The following is a 22,141-nucleotide window of genomic DNA, read 5'->3' on the forward strand; positions in this document are numbered from 1 at the left end:
GATTTCTTTTTAAGGAGCTGCAACTGTCGGAGCAGAATAAGAGGCCCTAAACCCTGTCCCAATACTAACCCACTGCCGCCAACCCCCTACCCCTGGTTCCTACCCTCTATCCAACAAGCATGCATGCAGCAGTGCCGAGGCACCTCAGAGTGAAACAGGCAATTATAACTGAGTTTTGCGGAGTTAAGTAATATATCACAAGTACTCAACCATAAATGACGCCTTCTCTTTGGCAGATGCTCTGATGCCCTTGGGCCTCACCATGCAGTACAGGGTCCAACTTCCAACTGCCTGAGGCTTTCTCTGGCAGCCAGGTTCCAAGCCCCCTCCTCCAGCAGGCCCCAACCAAAGGCAGGGGAGTGGGCATAGAAACACCCCAGCTGTCTTGCTTCTCAGGAGGCACAACTCTTCCAGAGTGCTCTCCATCGACTCCCAGACTCTCCAGGACGCTGAAGCTCCAGTCTCTACAGTGGTAACTGCACTTTGCTGGCCACATTTTGCTCCATCTCTCACTTCCTCACCAGCTATGGTGTTCCCTGGGATCACCTCCCATATCATACTTGATCTCAAAATCCTTGTTGGGGAAGAAAAAGTTCTAGAAATGGATAGTAGTAATGGATGCACAGTATTATGAAGGTACTTAACGTCATTGAATTGTGCATTTACTTACACATTGTAAATTTTATGTTACATATATTCTGCCACAATAAAAAACAAAACATAGGGAGACCCTTGGAGCTGATGGCTAGAATATTCTCCCCATGTAGACTGCTTGTGGTCCCTGTCATTCTTGTTCAGTGTCAAATTATATGTAGTTTAATCTTTTAATAGTTATGACATTAACTAAAGCCCCGGATATAAAAAGTAAAACACAAAAGAAATTCCTAGTCAGAGGGTGTGTTTCTTGAAGGCTGAGGTGGCAGGAGAGGGAAGGCATTAAACCACGCTCCTCTGGAAAAACTGCCACATTGACTGATCTAATTTAGACTACAGCCACTGGTGAGTATCACTTATTGGAGCCTGATTAGCCTTGGGCGAACTTCAAATAATGTTTCAAAACTCAAGATTCCAGGGACCAGCTTGGTGGCGTAGTGGTTAAGTTCATGCGCTCAGCTTCAGAGGCCCAGGGTTCACTGGCTCAGATCCCCAGCACGGACCTAGCACTGCTTATCAAGCCATGCTGTGGCAGGCATCTCACACATAAAATAGAGGAAGATGAGCACAGATGTTAGCTCAGGGCCAATCTTCCAAAAATAAAAAAAGAAAAGAAAAAACCACCCCAAGATTCTAGGGCCAGACCCTGAACAGCGAGTCCCAGCTCAGTGCATGCACCCAGGGAGGCCCTGCCTGAGAGGATCCCAGCTGGCGTGGGGGCAGCTTTCAGACTGCTTCCACATACCCAGCACTGTGACAGGCCCAGCTATACCCTAACTCATTCAGTCCTCGTGGCAACCTAACGGGCACTTTTATTTGTGCCATTTGCAGACGAGGACCAGGGCTCAGGGAGGTGAAGTATCCTGCCTGTGGTTGCCAGCTAATTAGGAGTGAGCAATGAGCAGGGACTTGACCCCAACCCTGCTGGCCCAGGGCCCATGCCTATACCCCTCTACTCCTCGACATGTGGGTCCATCTTGCTTCAATATCTCTAGTGGCCCCAGGTGGAGCCTGGGTAGGTGGTACAGGTGTGATGACACCAGTAGGCTCGGTTCTGGAGCCCAGGCTGCTGAGCACACGGGACTCCAACACGACAACTGCCTGGCCTTCAAATCTCACATGCACCATCAAATCGCAGCTTTCTTGAGGCTGCCTATATTTGAAAGTTTGAAATGTTTCATTTAATCAAGGCTTCTATCTTTGGGTTTGTGTGCTCTAGTTTTAAAAAGCACCAGCTTAGCCCTTTTACCACCTAGAGTGCAACCCTAGGATGACTACAGATCTGGAACTAGATTTTCTGCCTTCTCTCCTTTCTCCTCCTCTCAACTAGGAGGGCAGACGGGTGTGAGCCCAGCTAGTGGCAGCAGACGTCTGAAATCTAGTCACCTAAGCAGATATCTTACGATGACTCTCTGACATTCTGCCATAGTTATAACCTCTTAACTACTCTTCTTCCAAACAGCCAAAATCACTACCGTTCACTAGGCTTTGACTATACGCAAAACACTGTGCTAGGCATTGTGGGACAGGCTCTAGCCAGGAAAACCAAACCTACGCAAATAAAAGACTAACTCATAAGCTACCAAATGGTGAGAATTGAGTCTTAGAGGTCCCTGTATTTGGCAGGGTGCCTGGTGCTCAGTAAGTATTTACGGAATGAATGAATGGTGTCACTATTTTACTGAAATCAACCATTCCAACAAAGATTTCTTGAGCTCCATCAATGTACTGTGCTACATGCTGGGTATTCAGCAGAGCAGAAAACAGACAAATTCTTGCCCTCACAGAGCTTACAGTGTGTGGGGGGGTGGGGGTGTTGAAAAATAACCATGAGAACCGAAACATAAGATAATTCCAGTCTGTGATATGTGAAAAGAGGGTATGCAGTGGCACAGGAAGTGAGGGGTAGAGGGCTATTCTGGAAAGAACAGCACAGAAGCCCTCGCTAAGGAAGAGAACTTACAGCCAAACTCTGAAGGATGAAAGACTAGTCAGGAAAGACGTGGGAAAAGAAGTGGAGGGGGACAGCGAGTGCAAAGGCACTGGGGAGAATGCTCTTGGCTTGTCAGAGCAACAAAAAGGAGTCCATTGTGATTGGAGCACGAGGTTGTGGGGGGCACTGGGGGATGAGCTCTGGGGCAGATCATGCAGGGCCTTATAGGCCACAGTGAGGAGTGTGACTTTAGTCTGGGTGGGACAAGAGTCCCTGAAGGGTTTTGAGCTAGGGAGTGGCATGATCTGATTGTTTATTTTTAAAAGGTGTTGGCGCCAGCTTGGAGGATTAACTATAGACGAGTACACGGAGTATGCGTGGACATAGGGAGACAATGGAAGAGGCTCCTGCATTAATCCAGGAGGAGATGACGGTGGCTGGGCTGCAGCTGTGGCATGGGAGATGGTCAGAAATGATCAGACTTAACGTGTAGTTTGGAGGCAGAACCTCTGGGAATTGCTGATGGTTTGAATGAAGGAACAAAGTAAAAGCAATCAGAAGCAAAAGAGAAGTGCCAGATGGATGGAAGGGATAGTAGCTCTATAGATGCTCAACTGAAGAAGGAACACAGGGGCCTGGAGTGGTCTAGGAAAGCTTTGCTGAGAAGCAGCTGCAAGGGCTGGTCTTGCAGCCTGGTAGTGTTCACCCAGGTGAGAAGGAAAAGGCATGAGCAAGGTGTCTGTGGCAGGAAGATGTCCTGTCTGAAGACCAGGGTGTTACCAGCCTGACCAGGTTCATGAGAAGTTGAGCTGTTGGTGGTAGCTGGAGACAGACTACAGAAGTTATGCACAACTCAGTTCTTTACGTAATGGGGCTCCGCTCAAGATCTGAGTGCTCTGAAAGCCTTTTCTGGCCAGCTTCTCATGGTATAAGGCCGGCCAGCATAAATCAGAGACCCGTCATGCCAGAGGCTCTCAATAGGAACATGCAGTGTGGGCAAATACCCACTCCTTGCTCAGGGCGGGGGGTGGGGGTTGGCACGTGGGGGAGGTGGGTCAAGGGGAGCAGAGGGGCCTGATCCTCAGTGCTCAGAACTGGAATTCACGGCCCTGCTTTTGGATCCCGAATACACATGGCAGGAGCCCTGCTACACCTGAGTTCTGGGCTTCCAAAGTAGTGTGTGGTGTGGACAAAATTCCCTGCTTGAATCAGGAACAGATGCTATGTGAGTGGGATTTTCTCCTTTCTCTGCTCAAAAAACATGTCTTCCTATATGCCTAAGGGAGAATTAGGTGCCTGGGGAGAAAGCATTACCATCCTCTTTCAGTGGGAGGACTGAGGGATGCAGCATTCAAGCCGTTCATTCATTCATCTGCTGATATGTCTCATGGGCCAGGTACTAAATATACAGAATTAATAAGACAAAGCTATTGCCAGAAAGGACCTCACAGTCTAGAGGGGGACCCAGATCTGTAAACAGGGTGACAGGTGCTGGGCAAGCGGTCTGCCCATTCAGGTCCCAGCAGAAAGGAGTCAAGGACAACAGAACACAGCAAAGTCTCGCACAACGCAGCACCCCCAAGAAGCTGCATACCTGTCTGCTTTCCTGATTTTTGCTTCTCTCGCTGTCTTCGGGTGATGCTCTCTCTCAGCCGTTTAAGATTTTCCTGGAAAAAAAATTAGTCTAATACAGTATACACCAGAATTATACCCTCTGGGCATTAGAGTTTCTTTCTAGTTTTATGCTGTTTGCAAGATAATATCACATTGCAATAACATCTCTAACATGCAAATGAGGCTGAGTACATTTGCAATCGGTCCACAGAGAAATTCAAGTACTTTTAGTAGTTGTGCATGAGGAGAAGACACCTTGTCCACAACAGTGTCACCCCTCCTCTCTGTTCTCAGCTCCTTCCCAACCTTACACCCCACTGTCCTCTTCCTGGTACACACCTCAGCCAAGGCAGTTCTCATCTGCTCACAAACACTCCACGCACTTTCCTGCCTCTGAGATTATGTTCTCACACCATTCCCCTGACCTTGAGGGGCATCGATTCCTCTCCATGAGTGTGTTTCAAGGCCTGGGTCAAGGCCTGTCTTTTCCCTAAGGCTCCCCAGACTGCTCCAGTCCTTAGTGAGTGCCCATGCCATCCGGCACTGGGCTATGCTGCCTTGCCCAATGCACACACGCGCCCGTGTGTGTGTGCGCGTGTGTGTGAGTGTGCATGTGTTGTCTCTTCAGAGGTACTCTGAGCTCTCAAAGGGCAAGGGACTAGGTCTGGTACCTTTCTGAAATCCTGCAGTCTGGTCTATTGTGGTCATTCAATAAATGTTGAAAGGACATGTAAGTGTTGAATTTGTTGCTATTTTAGTTAACAAACAACCACCACCTCGAGATTAAGTGTCTGAGCAGTCTAGGGAAAATGCCCCAGGGACTAACATCAAGATATCTAGAAGGTCCCATGAGGGAGTCACAGGAGGACAGACTGGAAAGGTTGGTCGGGGTTGTGACTATAGCTGAGAAACTGAGCTCGGTCCAGGAAGCAGCAGGGAGACACTGAAAGTTGTGGGCTGGCCATAGCTTTAGGGTCTGGCAGAGGGGAGGGAGAAGGAGCTGGAGGCAAGGAGACCCACCTGGAGACTGTGTGGTAGGCCAGATGTAGGCCATAGAAGCCAGCACTGGAGGAATGGAAAGAAAGGAGCAGATGCAAGAGGAAGAATATGACAGAGGGAGACCAGGCAAGACATGCAGCTGGCTGGATATGGGGGAGTGTGGAAGAAGAGCCCAAGAGAGTCTGAAGTCTGAACCTCAGCATCTGGAAGATAACAGCGCAGTGAACAGAAACAGGGAGTCGGGAAAGGGAAGCAAACTAGAGGGACAGTTTTTTGTGGGACATGCTGCACGTCTAAGGCACTGTGGGGGACGTGCCCAGCTGGTGGCTGGGAAGGTGGAATTGGAGACACAGACTCAAGAGTGTCCTGCACAGAGAAGGAGCTGAAGGGCACTCGTGCGAGAGCAAAGTGAAGGAGACAGAGGGGTGGACAGAGGCGTGGAAGAAAAGGAAGCCCCAGGAATCATCTTCACACCCTGCAGTCTCTGGATGAGGGATGCTCTGGAAGTACCAAGAGGCTGTCAGGGCACAAAGTAGTGTCAGCTCCGACGGGCTGGGATTCACTGCCATGTCAAACATGAACCCCAGTTGCCTGCTACACCCAAGAGTTCTGGGCAAGTTCATGGGAAAGGAAGAAGCCTCCTGGATATAGACAGAGAAAGGCAGCTAACATCTGTTATGTATTTACTATGCGCCAGGCATGCTAAGAGAGCTTTACTCGGGTGGGAAATCAGAGGCACACAGAGGCCAAGGTCATCCAGCCCCAAGCGACAGAACAAGGATGTAACTCAGGCTGCCTGGCTCCAGAGCCCTGACTGTTCTTAACTACTGTGCCACGTGGGCACGCGACTTGGCAAGGAGAGAGAAAACTGTTGTTTGGCCAGGGCCAGCCTGTTCCCAGCAGGACTGCAGCCTCCCTGGGTCTCCGGAGTGAGCAGGACCCTGGTCCCAACATTCAGCACTACAGAGTGCCTTCGTGTCCTACTTCAGACCTGCGGAGGGAAAGAGGCAGGCTGGCAGAGTGGGTGACCCTGTTTTAGGGAGCACTAAGAAGGCAAAAGGTGTAATCAAAGGAGCATGGGCTCTGGAGAGAGAAAGGGCTTCTTTGAATCCTGACTGAGCCTCAGTTTTCTGTAAAACGGGAGCAATGATACTTATTTTGCATGCATGCTGGGAGGAGTGGAAGAGATTGGGTCTAGTCAATGCTTAGCACAGTATCCAGCAGACTGTTGCCACAGCTGGACAAATGCTGCTTTATGACCCACTTCCCCACTTCTCACTGCCTGATCCACTCCAAGGAGATGCAACTCCCATCTCAGTGCTAGACGGGTACTGTGCCCCCTGCCCCCGCTAGCTGGTACATCAGGTCCTATGAGAACAGGCTACAGTACGCCATCAGGGAAGACCACGGAGAAGTGGAGAGAAAGCACAACTGTTCTCGTCCTGACTCGCCACCTACTACGTCTGTGGTCTTGAACATGGCTCCTAACTCCCTGGGCCCAATTCACTCTTCAATATCAGAGTTGGACTAGGGATATGCTTCCTATGGTTGAGTTTGCGTTCTTTTGATTGTTTTAAATTACACCTGGAGTACATGTATGGAATTACATATTCTCATTAAAAACTGCCAACCATACAGTAAAGCAAGAGGCTCCTCTGACACCCAGTCCTCCAATACCAGTCTCCTCCTGCGTGGTAACCGCTGGGATGGGCACGTGGCGACCTTCCCCAGATCTTTGCCTTTGCATTTGCACACATGCCTAGAGAAACAAGGAGTTTGTGTGTGTGTGAGCGTGTCTTAACTTGGGTGGTTTTATGGCTGTGACTTGTTTTGTTCATTTAATCATACTTCTTGGGAGCTGTCCAAGTTCTCTTTGACTTCCAAAGTGTGACAGTTCTGTGGGAGTGTTGGCACTAGGAGTAGAGAGAGGGACTCCGAAGAGAAAAAAGCTAGAAAGCAAAAGTATAGAGCCACGTGCAGAGGGAAGCGACAGCAGCAGGACTGGGGTTTACAGTGAGTCTTTGTTCCTGATCTCTAGCCGCATGACAACCGGAAAAGCCATCCAGCTCTCAGCCAGGGGACTGTGTGGTTAGAGACTACAGGTGACAGATACACTTACACGCTGACTCACAATGACACTCAAATAACCATTCACAGGCCCAGCCACAGGTGCTCAGTTACAGCTATACACAAGACAGCGGTGGACCCAGCCCTCCGCTACTGTCTAGCGGAGAAACAGACATGAAACAAGTTCATCCGGAGCCAGTTACCTGCTGGAAGCGAAAGGACTCAGACCGCTTCTTCTGGTTGAGCTGCCACTCTTTGAAGTGGAGCACGGCCTCGTCCACGTTGACGATGCCCAGCTTCACCTGCTCCTGGAGGGTAATAAGCTGCCGCTGGCCTGGCGTTTTCATCCCAGCGAAAGGATCATATATAGTCGACTGAGGCCTGTCTCTCCCGGGTCTGACGGGAGGCTCTAGAAAGGATGGCAAAACTCAGCTTGACAGCTCCCCGACTGGGGAGAGCCGACTGGACAAGTGGGGTTAACGAGGCGGGTCATAGGCTCAAGAGGACATGTCTCAAAAGAACAATTACATGTAAAACCAAGAAGGGGAGATATGACATGGAATCAGAGAGAGGGAAGCAGCTAATAATTTCAAAGCCTGTTACACTGAAGCCGACAAAGTCACAACATTTCAGGGAGGTACGGCATCCACTGGATGGATCAACACAATCCCCCAAGCCTAAATTATCGAGAAGCCTTTAGACCAGCATTTCTCAATCTTGGCACTGTTGACATGTTGGACTGCATAATTAATTGTTCTTGGGGGGCTGTCTTATGCACTGTAGGATGTTTAGCCTCATCCCTGGCCTCTACCCACTAGATGCCAATAGCACCCCCTTCCTCAGTTGTGATAACCAAAAATGTCCCAGACATTGCCAAAATGGACTAAAGTGGGCCTGCAAGTGGACTAAAGTCCACTCCCAGAGAGAATATACAGGAAGAGTCTAGTCTGGGTGCCTCCCCGAGCACCACTCCCTCAGCCTCCCCATCCTCCCTAACTCCGAGCAGCATGGGGCACAATGATTATGGTCCCATGGGCATGAAATGTCCAAGGAGACTGGAATGTCAATGGAATCAAGGCCCAGGTCCAATGTCATCTGGTATCAATTAGGTGCTGGGTCCCAACTGGCTCTCCTTGGGTTGTTTCTGTGCCAATCTCTCCTCCACCTTACAAATTCCTAGTTCCCTGCTTTGGAGAGTCGAGGAAAGTAGGAAGTTAACCTCTTTCTCTCTCCAGGCTGTGACTCCACTAAGTTCTGTGGGGAATGAGCTACTTGCAGAGGTGAGGGGGCCACTGGGGCAGGTGAGGACAACTTGATATTTTACTGCTCATTTCATCTAGGGGTATCTTTGATTCTGCATTTCTCCAGCAGGACCCTATTTGGGCATTGTGATTCAGGGAGATGGCATGAAGGAAAAAGAGAGATGACTTCACTAGTGGGTACTGACAAAGCTTCAACTGTTCACTCCTCTGTCCACAAACACCCACATGCCTTTCTCCCAGGTTTGCACACTTCAAGGCTGTCATTAATTGTATTGGGAGATGGAGTGTGGGGAGAAAATAAAGTTACAAGCCAACCAATTCCAATCTCCCACTACCAAAGACCTGGGGAACGCCTTCAATGCTCAGATGGTGTCATGGCTCCTTTTCAAAAGAATCATCAATGGGATAACACTGAATGCCTCTGTTTAACACAAGGAAATTAATCAAGAAAAAGGAGTACTTATCTCCTCAAACTTCCTTAAAAAGTCTTTTGAAAAAAAAGAAAACTGTTACCCAATGGCAAACAAAATGTCTGTTAAATAAAAGTTGAATTAGAGTCTAGTTTAGTTAGCGCCGATAGAGTAAGTAAAGAGCACGGTAAGGCTGTATCATTAGGTAAAGACTGGGTGCTGGGCCGCCCACTTTCATCCTGTTGGTAACAATTTCCATGCTTAGATTGTACTTTTGTGTGCTGTTACAGACACTTTCTAGCGTATTAATGTCCATGGCACGATCCATTCGTACATCTATTCTAGGGCCCCCAATCTCTTCTCCACTCCCTTTACCGTCAGTAGATCTCCACCTAAGGTATCTCCTGGACCTCTCTGTTTTTCAATGAGAAGGAGTTGTTACACCTGGAAATCACTGGAACATGAGCACTTCTACCACCTGGAAGTTCAGGTCACACAAAAGAAAGCTGAGGACACCTGGCTTACCTTTCCTGATGCTCTCTGAGGAAATATAGATATTCCCAGGCCGCTCTTGACTTTTTTCTGCAAAAACTATGAGATAAAAAAGATACGAGGCAAAAGCCAAATCAGAACTCTTTCTAAAGGGCTTTAGGATATTTTATTCATTTACCAAAAAAATTACCAAAATCTTGTACAAAATAATAATGATAGATCTCACACCTGGGATCTGCAGTTCTATAAATCAAAATTCTAGTAGCAGGCAACTAATGAGCAGAAGCTGTAGCGATGGATGATGAAATGAAGACAGGCCAAAGAGACAAGGTCTCAAACCCAGAAAGATAAGCCAGTCTGAGGACATGACTGGCATTTACAAGATCATTAAAGAAAAGGGTAATGTGGACAAGGATGGTGCTGGATCCCTAAACACCTGAAGCTGGCCATGGAACCCCTTGAAGCTTGAGAATAGAAAGAAATGCCACTTAACAGGTCAACAAGTGCCCTAAGACAGAACTCAGAGTGGAAGAACAGGTAAAATGTGTGCACGGCTCCAAAGGGACTCCGATAAAGTCCCTCATGAGCGACACCCATAAAGGCTAATAGGGAAAACTGAGAAGTGACAAAAGTTCACTTAGTGGGGGGACTGCAGAGTGATTAAGGCTCCCTCGGCTCTACAGGAGACTCCCTGCATTCAAATCCTGCCTCTGCCACTTATGAGCCATATGATCTTGGGTAAGAGGCTTGACCTCTCCTCGCCTCCACTTTCTTATAAGAGTACCTTCCTTGTTGCATTGTTGTGGGGATTACAAGAGTTACTACAGGGAAAGTGCTAAGAACAGTGCCTGGCACGTGTAAGCACTCAATGTTAGCTTTTATCAGCATTATTCACATGTAAATCTTGAGATTGATGCCAATAGAACAGCAACACCGTGGCATGCTAGTTAACACAAGTGACATCTGTACAGCACTTTACAGTTTATAAAGTAGTTCCCCAGCTATTATTTCATCTGACCCTCACAATAAGGCTCTGGCAGAGTATTACTACGTATTATTTGATATAAGCATCAATGTATACATATATTATTATGATACCCATTTTATAGATGAGGAAACTAAAGCTAAAGAGGGTGAAATGACTTACCCAATGTCCCATGCTGTACAGCTAGAAAATGCAAGAGCTGGGACATGAACCCAGGTGTTCTCGCCTCCAAACCACTGCCCCTTCTGTCATCTCCTGCCTCTCCCCTCTCCTTTGCTCCACTAATTTCCTAGCAAGTCAGTCAGTGCCCTTTAGAAGTCACCTGTACCCCTGTCCCAACTGCCTCCCCACAATGAGCTGTGCCATCAACAGCCTCTCCTCCCACCTCTGCCATTTAGGCATCCTCGATATATATTTGCATGCTTCTTTGTTTGGGTTCCCTTAGAAGCAGACTTCGGGACAAGGATCCAAGCGCAAATGGTCTATGTGGGAGGTAATGGAGGTGAGATGGGGAAGTGGATAAAGCAATAAACGGTGGGTTAACCAGTAAGTTACCACAGAGGGCAAGCTGGCAAGCTCTGGAAGGCAATGTAGAACACGCACCTGAGTTCTCCCAGAAGAGGGGCAAGTAAGCTGGGGTGCTCAGCCACCAACCCCCACCAGCCACTGGCTGAGGGCTGCTTCCAGGGGTGTTAATCCCCCAACTCTTCCAGCCTGTCCTGCAAGAGGGCAGAGGAGGCTCCAGCTGCCAGAGAAAGCCATCAGGCTAAGAGACAGAGGTCTTGACAGGCAGAGTCCAGCCAGTGGGCACAGAAATGTAAAGAGCTAGGGAGATGTGGGTGGGGCACCAACAGTGTCTGCTACACACCCTAAAGGAGATGTTACCCAAGCGGGTGGCAAGCCACAAGCACTGACAGCACTTGGCAATACCACATAATATCCCTCAACTGTATTTCTACCCAACTTAGGGTTGCCAGGTTTAACAAACTAAAACAAAAACCAAAACCAAAAAAATGAGTGCAGTATCTGGGACACACTTACACTAAAAAATTATTTGCTGTTTGTCTGAAATTCATACTTAACTGGGCACCCTGTACTTTCTTTGACAACCCCAGCCCAATTACCAGGGGATCTGGTTGAGGGCTACCTTCCCCAATTTATGATCTCCTTTTGCCACACTTTCCACAACCTGCTTCTACTATTAGAAATGGAATGGAGGTCAGGCACACAGATCAGGCAATTCTTACACTCTCACAGTACCTGTGATCATCTTAATACAATCAAGTCCTGAAAGAGAGGGAAACTGACAATGTTATCAGCATCTGACTGATGCCCCAGGGACAATTATGAAGAAGTCAAAGCCCAATTCTCACCAATTTTTACCAGTGTAGGTAAGTAGACAGCTTAGCATAGTGGCTGAAAGCCAGGATTGTAGAGTCAGACACCCTGAGGTCTGGCTCTGCTACATGGTAATAGAGTGACCTCTGTAAGCCTCATTTTCCTCATCTGTAAAATGGGGATGATAACGGTCCTCACCTAATAGATTACTGTAAAGATTAAATGACATGTTTCAGATAGAGCACTCTTGGTAGATTTCAATAAACGTTAGCTGTTAAAAATTAAGAAGAAGAAGAGCTTCAGAAGATAAAAATTTACCACAGTTCTTGCCATTTGTAGTAGAAGGAAATCTTGTTTACCTCTGTCTTTATACCGCGTTTGAATGCCTCCAGGAAGGCCAGAGCTGAATCTGATCATTGCCCTTAGTCTAGCTCTAGAAGCTGCCCCAAACCCTGACCTTGTCTCCTGGGGCTGGCTGGAGACCATTCAGTAGGCAACAGTCTCTAAGCAATGGTTCAGAAGCCAGAGGATCCAGGGAATTCCTGCTGGGAAGCTCTGAAAACCCCGCTGGGCATCAGTCCCTGCCCCACTTGCCTTTAGAAATATATGGTTCATTGTCGGGCAGCTGGTGAGAAGCAGAAGCACTGGCCTCCGGCCTGGGCACTGGGACAGGGGGCCTGCTGGCCAGGTCTACAGAAAAGGCCTCGTCGTCATCCACCGTGTGATAAACATCTTCTTCCTGATCGAGATGGGGCAGCTCCCTCTCCAAACTGGGCATTTGCATGCTGTTGCCTAGAAACACAGAAAAAGGTGACTGAAAGCAGTAGCCAATCAAACTGGGTGATTGCCAGTCATAAGAGCAGAGAGAGCAGCCACACCTTATTATACAGTAGTGCCTTTGGCAAAGGGCTTTCCCCTACATCATCTCCTGTATAATCTGCTCAGAACCCCACACAAAGCCACTGAGAAAACACTGATGTCACCTTTATTTGCCACTCATCAATGCAGCAAAAGGAAGTGAGCACTAGGCTCTCTCATCTCAATTTTACTGCTGGGATTCAGTTATTCATCCCAAAAGAACTAGGGAAAAGAGAGCACAGCCCCCAAAGCCAAAGCACACTTGGAGCCAGCCCCTGGGACCTGGGCAGCAATGTGAGGGTAGCCTGGAGTCCTCACCACAATGGCTCCAGCATCCTTGTCCTCAGCATCAAAATGATTACAGCAAATCCTTCCTGAGGACTTCCTCCCATAAGTGTATTACCCACGTTATCTCCTTTAATTGTATAACAATGCTGTGGAGTAACTACAGTCATTATTCTCATTTTGCAAATGAAGACACTGGGGCCTTGGGGATTTAAATAACTTGGCCAACATCACCTCGAGTCAGATTGGTGCCCAGGAAAGCTGGTTCCAGAGCGTGTGCTCTTAACCCCCACGTTCCATTTCTTCTTTTACAACCTGTGCACCCACCCTGCTCCCTATCAACCAAAAAAGGTTAGAAGGGAAGCTTGCCTACCACCCTCTGTCCCTGGAGTCCCACAGCCCTCAGGTTTTCACTGCCTCCTTTCTGGTGACGGGCTGCAGTGCTCTGTACTTGGACCTGAGCAGTGTCCTCTTAGCTTCGAGAACCTCAGCAGACCTGGCTCTGTATGCCATCTGCCCCTCATACACGCAAGCTGTGTGACATTGCACATCTTACATAACCTCTCTGAGCCTGATTTCCCTCTGAGACCACATCACAGGAATACTGTGAGGACAAAATAAGATAACAAAGGAAAAGGACCCAGCTTATTACATGCACATAGTAGGTACTTTCCTCTCCCTTCCTTGTTCTCCCTAGCACCATTCACTCAACAAATCCTTATTAAATGCCTGTTTGAGATAGGTGAATGAATAAATCTTGGGCCTTCTTCCTATGGGATTTCCAATCCAGTGATTTATTGGGAATTTTTTCATTGCATCTTTCCTGAGCTGTGGGGAGACTGCTCTTGATCTCTCTGTGTCCTAGGTCCAGAAGATTGACCAGATTGGTCCAATTCATAAGAGGGATTTGAGTCCCAAGGCTCTGCCCTCGAGGAAGTTTCCATTTAGTGGAAAAGCCGCCATCTCTTCATCTTCAAACATATTGTGCAAGGGCGTGAAGAAATTCTGGGGAAGCCTGTCTGATGTTAACAAAATGAAGTGTCCTGGGAGGGCCACCAGCTACCCTACCGGGTGACGGTGATTCCTACAGTGCCCGTCCCTCACGTACGAAAGCACTCAAGTCTGCCCTTACAGGACAAAAACAGCCATAGACGATACTAAATGAACAGGCACAGCGTGTTCCCATAAAGCTTTGTTTACAAAAACAGGCAGTTAGCCAGGCTGTGGTTTATCTACCACTGCTTAGAACTTCTCTTTCCTCTTCACCGTCAAAACTGCTTTTCCTATCCTGAGTCCCATCCTCGTAGCACCCTCCCTTCTGTGCCTACTTGATCAGCAGACTCCGTCATCAGTTGTAAATCAATGGACAGAGCTAGGGAATTATCCGTATAATTTAACACCCTCCACCTTGGAAACCTTCAATAATGATAATAATAATAACAACAACAACAATAAACCTTTATTGCCTGTTATATGCCTCGCCCTGCTCTGAGGTCTAATACATAATAATTCATTTAATTCTTGCAACATTCCTCTCATTTATAACTGAGGAAACTGAGACTCAGAGGAGTTGAGTAACTTGCCCAAGGTTTTCCAGCTAACTGAAGGAGGAATTGAGTCCAGATCAGAGTCTGTGTTCTTAACCACTATGTGATACAGCCTGGACTTAAGAATACTTGTGTATATTTCCCTATATTGTCCTCCTTCACCAGAAAGTAAAGTCTCTTGAGGGCACTGACCATATCTGACTTTCCTTTGTGTTCCTCCAACCCCAACATCCAGAATAGTGCTTTGCTTAAAGTAGGTATTCAACAAATTTTGGTCAAATCAAAACATGCATTTACAAGAGGTCTTGCTGAAAGCAACTTGTTTACCCAAATGAATGGCTCCTGTGGTGGGAACTTCTGGCCTATCTATCATAGGCTGGAGGGGGAGCTCGTGGAGATAGAGTGCCTTCAATCACACCATATGCCATGTACATGGCAGCCCATTCCTTGAGTGGAGCAACCCTCATCTGGAACCAGGCAATGTCTTACATTTGTTTCTCTTTCCCTCTTTTTGCTTCTCCACTCACAGATGCAACTTACCTTCTAAAAACTTGCGGATCATAGAGTCCTTAGTGGCCCGAGAGAAACCGTCTCTAGGGATTGGATTAGATGTACTGGCCTGAAGCATTTCAACATCTAGAAGGAAAAGGACACTAGGAGTTTAGATGTTGTTCTTTCACACAGGCAAGGAGATTTTACAGATGGATACACAAGGTTTGACAAATCAAGAGACCTTGAACCAAGAGATTCAGGAATTCATTAATCCATCCAGCTACCCATCCTCCATGCATGCATGCATCCATCCATCCATCCAACTATCTATCTACCTAACAAGGACACCCAGGAAGTGTAGGCTATAAAGGAGAGCAACATTAATAACCATCAGGCCCTTTCTGGACCACAGGACTCAAAAGGTGTAGATATGCTCATTTGTATGTAAAAGAATGGGCTTAACTTTTAAATAGAAAACCATAGCATTGTTTATACTAGCAAAAAATAATTGGAAGCAGGAATAACAAAGAATAGATAACTTGTGGTTTATTTAAAGAATGGAACATTATGAAACAGTTAAAAAGAACATGTTAGAGCCACTTCTATCAACACAACACCATTATCGAAAACATAATAGTACCATCTCAAAAACATAACAACAAGAGGGGCCTGCCCGGTGGCATGGTGGTTAGGTGCACACATTCTGCTTCGGCAGCCCGGGGTTCACCAGTTCAGATCCCAGGTGCGGACATGGCACTGCTTGGCACGCCATGTTGTGGTAGGCATCCTACATATAAAGTAGAGGAAGATGGGCACGGATGTGAGCTTAGGGCCAGTCTTCCTCAGCAAAAAGAGGAGGAGTGGCAGCAGATGTTAGCTCAGGGCTAATCTTCCTCAAAAAAAAAAAAAAATAACAACAAGAGCTGTATTTTCAGGTAACCCATGTAATCGTTATTTCAAAGGAGAAGGCAAACTGACCTCTGGCTGTCACCATGAAGCATAAATCCTTGGAGACCAAAACTGTGGGAAAACCATTCAGTTACAACAGCAGATTCTACTCACGTCCTAGTAACCAACAGTGCCCTATTACTTTATGACTCTGAAGTACGCATTTTGGGAGCAAAATTTCAGTCTTGTGTTAAAAGTAGAGCTTTGATATTATTAAGAGGTTGCATTCACTAAGTCATATCACACAATTACTGGGGACTCATTTGCTTAGGCAATATATATAGTGTGAAGTTGAATTGTACACTTTGAGGGAAAACCAAGTAGTTTGCATTTAATCAATATACATAGATATACCACTTCTTTACTACTTAGATGTCTGGAGACCAGTCAAATACAATCTGGTGAATTTGTATGATGAATTCTATACAACTATTTATCTCACATTTCCCAAGAATATTCATTGAAAAGAAGTCATGGTCACAAAGTAATGTTAAGGACAATGAACTTCATATAACATAATCCTAGTTCTGAAACACAATATTTGTATGTACATAGAAAAAAGACCTTGAAAGAAATACATCAAGATGCATATAGTGGCTATTTCTGAAGTAGCACAGATTATGGACATTTAATTTTCTATTTCATACTTTTCTTTGTCTTCCAAATTATCCACAATGGCTTGTGTTGCTTTCATATATGAGAAAAATCCTATCAAAACTTTTTTTAAAAGCCCAAATAATTATGATCAAGTATGTACAATTAGATTCCCAAAGAAAAAATAATTTCAAGTTATTAAAAAAATAAGTGATGGCTCACCTGTCAATTACCAGATTGATTGATTTTTTAACTATATAAAATACTTATTTTTAAACTTTCCAGTGACCAGATATTACATTATTACATAGCATAGCTCTTACTGGACCTTGTTTCAAACTTAGATAATCCTTTGATAATCAAAGTATAAATTTTGTGACCATTAAAAAGAAGATAATCTTGAGGAAAAACTTATAGAAGAGTGTTGGCAGTATGGTACTGTTTATATAAAGTTTTAAGGCCTATAAAACAATAGATGTTGTTCATGAATTCATAAATATGTAGTAAACAGATACAAACATGCTGGGAATGAAAAAAGTTGAATTCGTGGTGGTGGTTACCTCTGGAGAGGGAGGGAGGACAATCGAATTCTGGAGGGGGTTCAGAGGAAGCTGTGCTAGGGCTGGAAGATTTGATTTTTTTAAAAAAGATCTGATATTTAAAAAAAGAAAAAGATACATATTCTTGATGAATCAGAATCTTCAAGAAATACGATATTTTAGAAAAATAATATGCTACCTTTTGCCCCCAAAGAGGGGAAAAATAAGATTCCATTTTTGTATTTGCTCGTATATACAAAAAGAAACTGTGGAAAGAGACGTAAACAATTAAGATCAGTGGCTTCCTGGGAACTAGGAAGATGGGGGACAAGGACTGGAAAAAGATTTTTCACTGCACTGTTCACCTTTTCATGTTTTAGTTTTTTAGCCTATGAAGAAATAAAGAAATGCAGGGCCCTGATCATGTTTGTGTTACCTTAAATATTACCCAAAAAAAAGGAAAAAGAAAAAAAGCCAACTCCATTTTTCTACCTTTTCAGTTTAGCGTTTCCTGACATAGTGCGGACATTACATTGACTATCCAAGAACCTGGTCCAGGGGCTGGCCTGGTAGCACAGCAGTTAAGTGTGTATGTTCTGTTTCTCAGTGGCCCGGGGTTTGCCAGTTCGGATCTGCATGTAGACATGGCACTGCTTGGCACGCCATGCTGTGGTAGGCGTCCCACATAGAAAGTAGAGGAAGATGGGCATGGATGTGAGCTCAGGGCCAGTCTTCCTCAGCAAAAAGAGGAGGACTGGCAGCAGTTAGCTCAGGGCTAATCTGCCTAAAAATAAATAAATAAATAAATAAAAATAATAATAATAAAAAAGAACCTGGTCCAGGGCAGAGCGGGGTCAGGACAGTTTCAATCACCAGTAACCAAAATGCCCAGGCTGGCAACACCAGAGTGTAAACCTCACACATACAGTCTGTCACCTCTGTTGACAGAGTGGTAAAAGGGTCATGTAATGACCTAGCTATTTTCACTAACAAAGTTCAGTCTGAGAGAACTGATTTCCATGTCCAAGAGGCAGATGCAAAACCGAAGGAGCTACAAAGGTTTAGGAAAAAAAAATGTGGAAGAAAATGGTAGTAGCAAGAGCTTCCCTGGCTAGACCTGGCATGCTAATATAATAAGGATAGGGACTTCTTCCCCTGGTGCTATGACCCCATCTTAAAGTGCTGAATTTTTTGTGGGTTAAAGAAAGAATTTAAAAAAAAGAAAAGAAAGGAAAAAGAATGTGCACTAGTAATAAGACGCACCGATATCATGATCACTTGACAGAATGCACTGAGGAGGAAACATCATTTCTATGACATTCTTGCCAAAAATTCATAACCTCAGCCCAACCATAGAAAACATCAGACAAACCCAAACAGAGGGGCATTCTACAAAATAATTGATCAGTGCTCTTTAACAGTGTCAAGACAAGGAATGACTGAGGAATTGTCACAAGTTGGAGGAGAGTAAGGAGAAATAAAGACTGTGGGATCCTATTTAGGATCCACATCTAAGATCCTATCAGCATCCAGGATCTTACCTACAAACAGAAAAAGCACATTAAGGAGAAAACTAGTGAAATTTGAACAAGGTCTGAAGGTTAATTAGTGGTATTGCAGCCATGTCAGTTTCCTGGCTTTCGTAATCGTACTATGGTCATACAAGACGTTAATATTAGGAAAACCTGGGTGAAAGTTATACAGGAACACTAGCATTTTTGCAACTTTTCTTTAAGTCTAAAAGTAGATCATCTTATTAAAAAGATAAGAAATAACATGAGTTGGAGAGGATGTGGAGAGAAGAGAACACTCATACACTGTTGGCAGGAGTGCAAACTGGTGCAGCCACTACGGAAAACAGTATGGAGTTTCCTCAGAAAATTAAGAATAGATCTACCATATGATCCAGCTACTCTAGTTCCAGGTATTTATCCAAAGGACGTGAAAACACAAATTCAAAAACATATGTGTACCCCTATGTTCACTGCAGCGTTATTCACAATAGCCAAGACCTGGAAACAACCTAAGTGCCCATCAATGGATGAATGATAAAGAAGATGTGGTATATATATATACATGGAATGCTACTTAGCCATAAAAAAGATGAAATATTGCCATTTGTGACAATACAAATGGACCTTGAGGGTATTATGCTAAGTCAGAAAGAGAAAGCCAAATACCATATGATTTCCCTCTTATGTGGAAGATAACAACAACAACAAACACATAGATACAGAGAATAGATTGGTGATTACCAGAAGGGAAAAGGGGTCAGGGAAGGGTGAAAGGGGAAAACGGGCGCACATGTATGGTGACAGATGGAAAGTAGACTTTCGGTGGTGAACACAATGTAGTCTATACAGAAGTTGAAATAGGATGTACACTTGAAATTTATATAATATTATAAGCCAATGTTACCTCAATAAAAATACACAAATAAATAAAAGCAGTTCAAAATAATTTTTTTTTTTTAATAAAAGAGTAGGAGGAGGGCAGGAAGAGAAGAAATGCAACGGAAAAACTAAAGAAGCATAACCCCGGGTATGAGCTATGCGGACCCTTTCCTGTCCACCTACACTATGAAGCCACCTTCTAGTGACACTTGAGAGCCATGCGCTTATAGGTACAATGATCAAGGCAGGGTTAAATGAGCCACCTGTGACCAACAGAACTTTTTGCTTTGTAGTCACACCTTAACTGGTGGTTAAGAGCATAATTTTGGAAGCAGACAAACAAGGGTCTGCTCACCATCAGTCCTGTGGCCTTAGTAGAGTTATTTAGCCTCCTGGAACCACCATGGAAGGATGGCAAGAGGCTTGGGCACTAGGATCAAAATGCACGGGTTCCAATTCTGATTCTTCCACTTCTGGCTATAGGACTACAATACCCACCAGTCCAACACCAATTAGACTTTTTAGATCCAACTGATCATTCAGACTCATAAGATGACCACGGGCCATGCTGGTTCCAGTCTACTCAGAAGGATGCAGGATACAGGCTAGCAGGACAGTGCCAAGCAGCGTTCCTCATCTAGGGCTGTCTTTGCACCAGTCCAGCAGCTCACGTGCAAGGAAACAAGATCCATATCAGGCAGGTGGATGAGCCACTCTAGTGAAAAGCCTGGTGTCCCACAGGAGCAGCATTTCTGGTAGCAACTCCTGAGGCATAGCCTCCAGGGTCCCCATGAGAGGCATGCCAGAGTGATTGCCCTCAGGGAAGCCCAAAGTATGGCGCCCCTCTCAGGTATTTATAGTTCACATACAGCTCCTCCCAGTCCCAAATGCCAACTAGGGGTCATTTTTATTGTACGTAATATTGCCTAGAAACATAGTTGACATTTGGCTCTTATCAGGTTACCAGGGTAACAGAGCTAGGAAATCAACTGCAGGTCAACTTTTCATGCAGAAAGGGAAATGACAGCTGTTCTATTAACTCTTTGCCTACAATTATCTTGGGCCAAGTTGTTCAAATCTTCTCAGCTTCTCTTTTCCTGTCAGTAAAATGGTGATAATAATGGTATGTATCTCATAGGTGTGCCATGAGTATTAAATGAGAAGCTTGCCAAGTGCTTAGCACAGTGCCCAGCATATAGGAAGTGCTAAATGAACGCCAGCTGCTACTATTACTATTATCTTTATGATTAAATTCTATACCCAGCCTAACGTCCTAAGCAGAGAATAATTTTAAAAAAGAGGACTCAGGGCCGGCCCGGTGGCACAGCAGCTAAGTTCACGTGCTTCTCTTCAGTGGCTCGGGGTTAATTGGTTTGGATCCCAGGTGCAGACCTACGCAGTGCTTATCGAGCTATGCTGTGGCAGGTGTCCCATATATAAAGTAGAGGAAGATGGGCACAGATGTTAGTTCAGGGCCAATCTTCCTCAGCAAAAAGAGGAAGATTGGTGGCAGATGTTAGCCGAGAGCTAATCTTCCTCAAAAAAGAAAGAGACTCAGTTTACACTTTTCTGACCGCAACTTTACATGTTTGAAATCAACTCTCCTCCTTCAGAGTAATACATGCTTATGAGTTAATTCTACTATCTGAACTTCCACACACATTCTCAAATATCACATGTATTATACTTCCTAGTAAAGAATTATACCCAACAAGGCTTGCCAGGCATTGTCTTGATGTGGCTCCTGAACACCGAGTCCTGGCTGGACAGAACTGTGGGCTTCTTTCCTCCTTTGCCAAGGATCTGCCACTGCAGTCCAGACCTGACGTGGAGGCTCCATGCCCATTTCCCTTCTGCTTTCCTGAGGCCCATCACCTTCTTTATTAGTGGGCTCAGCAACGAATACCAAGGAGAAATTCTGGCAGCTCTTCAACCCCTTTTGGCCCCACCCCGCGCAGCCGGGATCATAGGTAGAGGCTAATCTTAAGGACGGAGTCTAAAGCCAGAGGACCTGAGGCATGGCTGGAAGAACGTGAAGGGGGCAAGGGTGCAGGGGGAAGAGGGAGGGTGGTCTGCAGACACAGGAGAAAGCCTGGAGGTCAGCAGTTAAGACCCTGACAAGGGCTGGAGCCACGTGAATGGTCTGCGGTCAGAGCACAAACATAAGTCAGAAAAAGGCAGCTGCTGAAGCCAGGCAAGAAATAGAGGCCCAGGACACTGGCCACCAAGACCAATGCACATCAACATCACGGCCAGAGGTGATGGTTACCGGCATGGACTTTGGCATCCTGGGGACCTGAGTTCGAGCCCTGGCTCTGACTCATACTAGTCCTGTGTCCTTGAGCAAGTTACTTGATATCATAAGCTTCCATATCTCCATTTGCAAAGTAGGGATAAACAACAGTACCTATCTCCTGGGAAGACTATGGACCAATGGGGACGGTGCTTAAAATGTTTAGCAACAGACCCAGGCACTAAATATTAATGGCTACCATTAGCATTATATTGAGGCAACCTAGAGAGTATATTGGTTTTCTATTGTTGTTGTAATAAGTCGCCACAAACTTAGTGGCTTACAATAACGTAAATGTATTATCTTATAGTTCTATAGTTCGGAAGTCTGAAATGGGTCTCGCTGGGCTAAAATGAAGGTTTCAGCAGGACTGTAGTCCTTTCTGGGACCTCTCAGGGAGGATCTGTCTCCCTGCCCTTTCCAGCTTCTAGAGGCTGC

General features: G+C 45.6%; 1 protein-coding gene across 2 annotated transcripts in view; it reads right to left on the bottom strand.

Moving 5' to 3' along the window:
- The window catches only part of PIK3AP1 (phosphoinositide-3-kinase adaptor protein 1), a 110,802-nt gene that overhangs the window by 19,927 nt on the left and 68,734 nt on the right, over nt 1-22,141 (bottom strand). For both annotated transcript variants that reach the window (XM_046655303.1, XM_046655304.1), the window contains 5 exons: nt 14,985-15,080; nt 12,349-12,546; nt 9,465-9,530; nt 7,471-7,676; nt 4,182-4,254 (listed from right to left, as the gene is read on the bottom strand). In XM_046655303.1, coding sequence (XP_046511259.1) covers nt 4,182-4,254; nt 7,471-7,676; nt 9,465-9,530; nt 12,349-12,546; nt 14,985-15,080 — 639 coding nt within the window. The remainder of the gene's footprint in view (nt 1-4,181; nt 4,255-7,470; nt 7,677-9,464; nt 9,531-12,348; nt 12,547-14,984; nt 15,081-22,141) is intronic.

Source organism: Equus quagga, chromosome 2 (assembly GCF_021613505.1).
Source record: "Equus quagga isolate Etosha38 chromosome 2, UCLA_HA_Equagga_1.0, whole genome shotgun sequence".
In the NCBI taxonomy this organism is placed as follows: domain Eukaryota; kingdom Metazoa; phylum Chordata; class Mammalia; order Perissodactyla; family Equidae; genus Equus; species Equus quagga.